Source organism: Trematomus bernacchii, unplaced genomic scaffold (genome assembly GCF_902827165.1).
Source record: "Trematomus bernacchii unplaced genomic scaffold, fTreBer1.1, whole genome shotgun sequence".
NCBI lineage: Eukaryota > Metazoa > Chordata > Actinopteri > Perciformes > Nototheniidae > Trematomus > Trematomus bernacchii.
The window spans coordinates 3,092,091-3,097,166 of record NW_022987611.1 but is presented as its reverse complement, the minus strand read 5'-3'; the positions used below and the strand labels follow the sequence as shown (position 1 = coordinate 3,097,166).

The 5,076-nt window shown below is 51.4% G+C and overlaps 1 protein-coding gene across 1 annotated transcript in view; it reads right to left on the bottom strand.

Annotated features, from left to right (window-relative positions):
- The window catches only part of LOC117483634 (caskin-2-like), a 124,077-nt gene that overhangs the window by 1,446 nt on the left and 117,555 nt on the right, over positions 1 to 5,076 (bottom strand). Inside the window, exons 20-22 of the mRNA XM_034132011.1 lie at positions 2,812 to 4,480; positions 2,177 to 2,524; positions 649 to 795 (exon numbers count right to left, since the gene is read on the bottom strand). Coding sequence (XP_033987902.1) covers positions 649 to 795; positions 2,177 to 2,524; positions 2,812 to 4,480 — 2,164 coding nt within the window. The remainder of the gene's footprint in view (positions 1 to 648; positions 796 to 2,176; positions 2,525 to 2,811; positions 4,481 to 5,076) is intronic.

Sequence of the window (5,076 nt, the reverse complement as noted above, 5' to 3'; positions counted from 1 at the left end):
CTGTTACAGAGCTGCTGGAAACAAGTCATGTGATGATGACCCCCATACGCTCATTTCTAAAATGAATGTTCCTTATGATGATACAATGATAAAAGGATACGTGTTTTTTCCAAATACCTTTCTCCAGCAGTTCACTTGCTAGCTAGCTTAATAACCACACGGTATTTGACACATTTTGAAATAGATGGACAAATTATGTCTGATTATGGTAGGCTGAAAAGGTAAGTTCCTATCTGAATTTGATGCCTTAACTGTTCAAATGACTCCATTTTTCTTTAGCATACTCATATTTATTCATATTGTCATTAACGGTCTACATTATATTCATATTTATTCGGTGGATGGTGTCTGTATATACTCTATATTTGTATACCTGATCTTTAGTGTATTACATTTCTATACTGCTGTTTATAATGTGTATACCTACTTATTTTTTTATGCCTGAATAACTGCACTTTCTGCTTGTTTAGATGCTAACTGCATTTTGTTGTCTTAAGTATCAAATGTAAAATATATAGCATATAACGCAAATATTTTTATTTTACAATTACTTCCTGTTCATTTTCATAAACTTCTGTTATTTCTCATAGAAGGTTTCCACCTTGCAGTTTCCCAGGAGATTGTGTAACCCTGATTAGTATCAATTACCTGTCCACATCGCCCCCCTTGTTCTCCACCACCTTGAAAGCTTCCTCCAGGGACGTGCTGGTCTGCTCCAGCCTCTGCTGAGCCAGAACCTCCAGACCTGCCGCCGCCCCCCCCCCCTGGGGCTGAGGGGGGGCTGGACGCAGCGCTCTGGGCCCTGGTGAGGTTCAGTCCTGAGAGACAAGCAGTAATCCGTTATCTAACATTATTCCATGGTTTAGTTGAATACTCGATTCTGATTGGTCAATTCAGAACACGTCACACGTTGTTAATCCAGTAGTACAGACCGCTGTCTAGGATTTATTGACCGTTGTTAAGGACACTCACATCTGCAGAAAGAAGTCCGGTTGATTTAACTGTATACAGTTTGGTCGAAACATGGTCAAACTGTTTGCTTGTGTTTAGTTTTCCGTTGTCTACCGTCTGAGAGCAACATGGAGGATTTTAATATTCATTTTAATATATTTGGTGAGCAGAGTCATTTGGATGAATGGTTAGTGGCTGATGGCCAGTGAAGAAAAGAAAAAGACAAGAGGGACAAGAAAACAGCGGAGAAGTAACGGGGCAGAAACCCTCAACACGGAGCTGCGGTCCTTTTTACGCAACGGTCCAGACATAGACATCAAACGGCAAAACATATTCAGTTGCCAGTTACTTTGGCATTAGGGCAGGGATATATAGTTACTTTGGCATTAGGGCAGGGATATATAGATACTTTGGCATTTGGGCAGGGATATATAGATACTTTGGCATTAGGGCAGGGATATATAGATACTTTGGCATTAGGGCAGGGATATATAGATACTTTGGCATTAGGGCAGGGATATATAGATACTTTGGCATTAGGGCAGGGATATATATTTACTTTGGCATTAGGGCAGGGATATATAGATACTTTGGCATTAGGGCAGGGATATATAGATACTTTGGCATTAGGGCAGGGGTATCTAGATACTTTGGCATTAGGGCAGGGATATATAGATACTTTGGCATCAGGGCAGGGATATATAGATACTTTGGCATTAGGGCAGGGGTATCTAGATACTTTGGCATTAGGGCAGGGATATATAGATACTTTCCAAGGTCTGACATAATGAATTGTGCTATGTTAACAAGCAACGATGATTTCAAATCTGTAATCAAAACGCTATCGAAGCAGTTCCTGCCGTTGCTACGTAGTTCAAACGGTAACAACGGACTATTTTTCTTAGCGGATGCATGTAATTTTTAATCAATAAAACAATTTTTTAAATCAATAATACTATTTTTTAAATCAATAAAAACATTTTCAAAATCTATAAAAGCATTTCAATTAATATTGGGAGTCATGTCGTTACTTTGTTGAGAATGTGGCCTTGTAATAAGCCACATTCTGATCAAGATCCCTCCGCTTCGCGTCGGGCTCCTGATCAGCCTGTCGGGTGTTCTTTTACCCATAATGAACACCCGACAGGCTGCACATTATCCCTTACTTAATGAAGCATTTTTGGCCAAAATATTTTTCTTGAAAAGGCAGGTTGAGTCTCGTTACCTGCCAGTGCTGGGGGGGGCCGCGCCGGGCTGCGGGGGCCTGGCTGCAGCTCTCTGGGGACTCCCAGGTCTGGGGCAATGTGCAAATGTGTGTGTGTGTAGCTTCGGGGAGACGGTGTGGACCTGAACGCTGGTCAGTTTAGGAATGGCTGTTGGTGCACCAGCTCGTCCTGTGGAGAATGTTTTCTGGGGGGGTGCTGGTCTGCTGTTTGGGGGGGGGTTAAGAGGTTTGGAAGGTTTAGAGGACACTGGAGGCTTGGGGCCTTTTCCAATAGAGCCCTCTCTCTGGAACATATCCCCCGGCCCCTGAGCTGGATCCTTGCTCAGCACCCTGACATCGCTGTAGCCTCTGTTGGGGGGGGGGCACCCTGACATCGCTGTAGCCTCTGTTGGGGGGGGGCACCCTGACATTGCTGTAGCCTCTGTTGGGGGGGGGCACCCTGACATCGCTGTAGCCTCTGTTGGGGGGGGGCACCCTGACATCGCTATAGCCTCTGTTGGGGGGGGGCACCCTGACATCGCTGTAGCCTCTGTTGTGGGGGGGCACCCTGACATCGCTGTAGCCTCTGTTGTGGGGGGGCACTCTGACATCGCTGTAGCCTCTGTTGGGGGGGGGCACCCTGACATCGCTGTCGCCTCTGTTGGGGGGGGGGCGCCTCCTCGGGGGTCAGTGAGTCTTTGTCTCTGGGTCGGTGTCGTCTCTTCACCGTGTCGGACTCTTTCAGGTTGAACTCTGGGAGCTCCAGGGTGTGGGGGGTCGGAGTCTTGACTTCAGCATCAGCGGGGGGGGCCACAGCTCCCCGGGGCCGCTGCTTGATGGTGAGGTTTCCTTCTTCAGCGAATGGGAGATGCCCCCCACTGTGGTTTGGAGACGCAGCGCCCCGAGACACTCTCTCACTCTTCCTAGCTCTCTCTCCAGGTGTCTCCTCTGTGCCCCCCCCTCTCTGTCTGTCAGGCTCTACATTTGTCCTCTTCAGGCCCTCCAGGTCCAGAGCATTGGCCGCTTTGTGCTGAAGGAGGATGTGAGGAATGGGGGAGGACACAGGAAGGAAGACAGGTGACAGAGGGGTCTGAGGGGGGGGCATGTCTATCCTCCTGGATGGACTGCTGCACCCCCCCTCCAGTCGAGCTGCAATGCTCTTCACGATTCCGGGGCCCTCCGCCCCCAACCCGGTTTTAATTTCTGACTCTTTCCCGTCTTCGGTACTGCATGTCGGGCCACCGCTGACAGAGCTCATCCTCTTGGGGGGGACTGGGGGCGGGCCTTCGCGTCTGGAGCGCACTGCGAATGATTGGCTGCGGTTGATGTGGCGTTGGGCCCCCCCTGTGGCGCTGGTGTGCCCGCGGCCCGGCCTGCGGGACAGCGTGGCGTAGGAGGGCATGGCTGAGGGGGGGGCTGAGGAGCAGGGGCGGGGCGCGTCGTCCTCTTCGTCTGGCTCTCCGTCAGACAGAGCGTAGCGGGTCAGGCTCTGGGCGCGTTTCTTGTGAGGGCCCCCCTTCGGACCTTCGCGAGCCGGGTCCCGGGCAGGCCGTGGGGCCAGCAGAGGGACGGCTCCAGGCAGAGGCATGGAGAGCAGCCAGGGGGCCCCGCTGACCCCCCCCGCCTGGGCGTGGAGGTAACTGAAGGCCGTCTGCGTGGGGGCAGGCTGCGGGGAAGGAGAAGTGGGGGAGGAGGGCTGGTGTTTGGTCTTGGGGGGTGGGGGCGGGTAGGCAACGCAGGGCATCTTGCTGGGAGTAATGGGAGGGATAAGGGGGGCGAAGGGGACACTGTTGGGGGTGGCAGAGCGACAGCGGTCCAACATCTCTGAGGGTCTGTATCTGCTCCTGACTCCAGGACTGCTCCCCCCACGCCCCTCCTCCCCCCCCCCACTCTCCTCTGAGTGCATGGCAGTCCCTGCATTCCATGGGTTTCGAGAACATCCTGAGTTTGAGTTCCCGGAGCCTCGGGACCACGTGCTGATGCTCTCCTGACTGACATACATGGCTGCTGCAGAGCCCACCCTGATGCTGAACGCCTCTGCAGACCCCCCCAGCGCCCTGCCCATCATGGCGCTTTGCAGCTCGGCGCTCAGCTCGCTGTCCTGGAAGGAGAGCAGGGTCCTGGGAGAGCGAGGGGAGGGGCAGCAGTCGTCAGAAGGAGTGTGAGTGTGCAGAGTGTGTGTTGGTGTGTTTTCGATGGCCACCAGCTCCAGGGCTGCGGGGGGCTTGCGCTGGAGGGTCCCGCCTCCAGCTCTGTCAGCATGGTTACGAGAACGCTGCAGGTCACATAGTCTCTTCACCGCTAACATCAGCTTCTTCTGGTGGCCTGAAACAGAGAGAGAGATCTACTGAATACACACACACACACACACACACACACACACACACACACACACACACACACACACACACACACACACACACACACACACACACACACACACACACACACACACACACACACACACACACACAGAGAGGAGCTGTATTGACCTTCATAGGACACATGGCCAGTCTGTGTCTCAGAGTGATTGAAGGTGTAAGCAGCGAAGCACCAGAGCATCTAGCAGCGGCTGTTTTTCATAGCACACTTTAAGAACCCAAGAACAAGAAACAACCAATAAAACCTGGCACATTTCTGTCCTTCATTCCATAACTATGGCTCTATGGTTATCCTCTGCTCTCATGTTATCAAGTGCCGGTATCCGACACACACTAACACACAAAAACTCACACACATACTGTAGGTACACACACACGGTCCTTCTCATCGTTCGGGCTTACTCAGACTAAGTTCTCAGAGATGATGTTGGTATGTATTTGTGTTTTAACGTTTGAACTATTGTTTTCTATGTTGGTCACAGGATTGGCCCTAAAGCGAGACCTTACATTGACTCCTCGCACAGGCATATCATGGCTGCT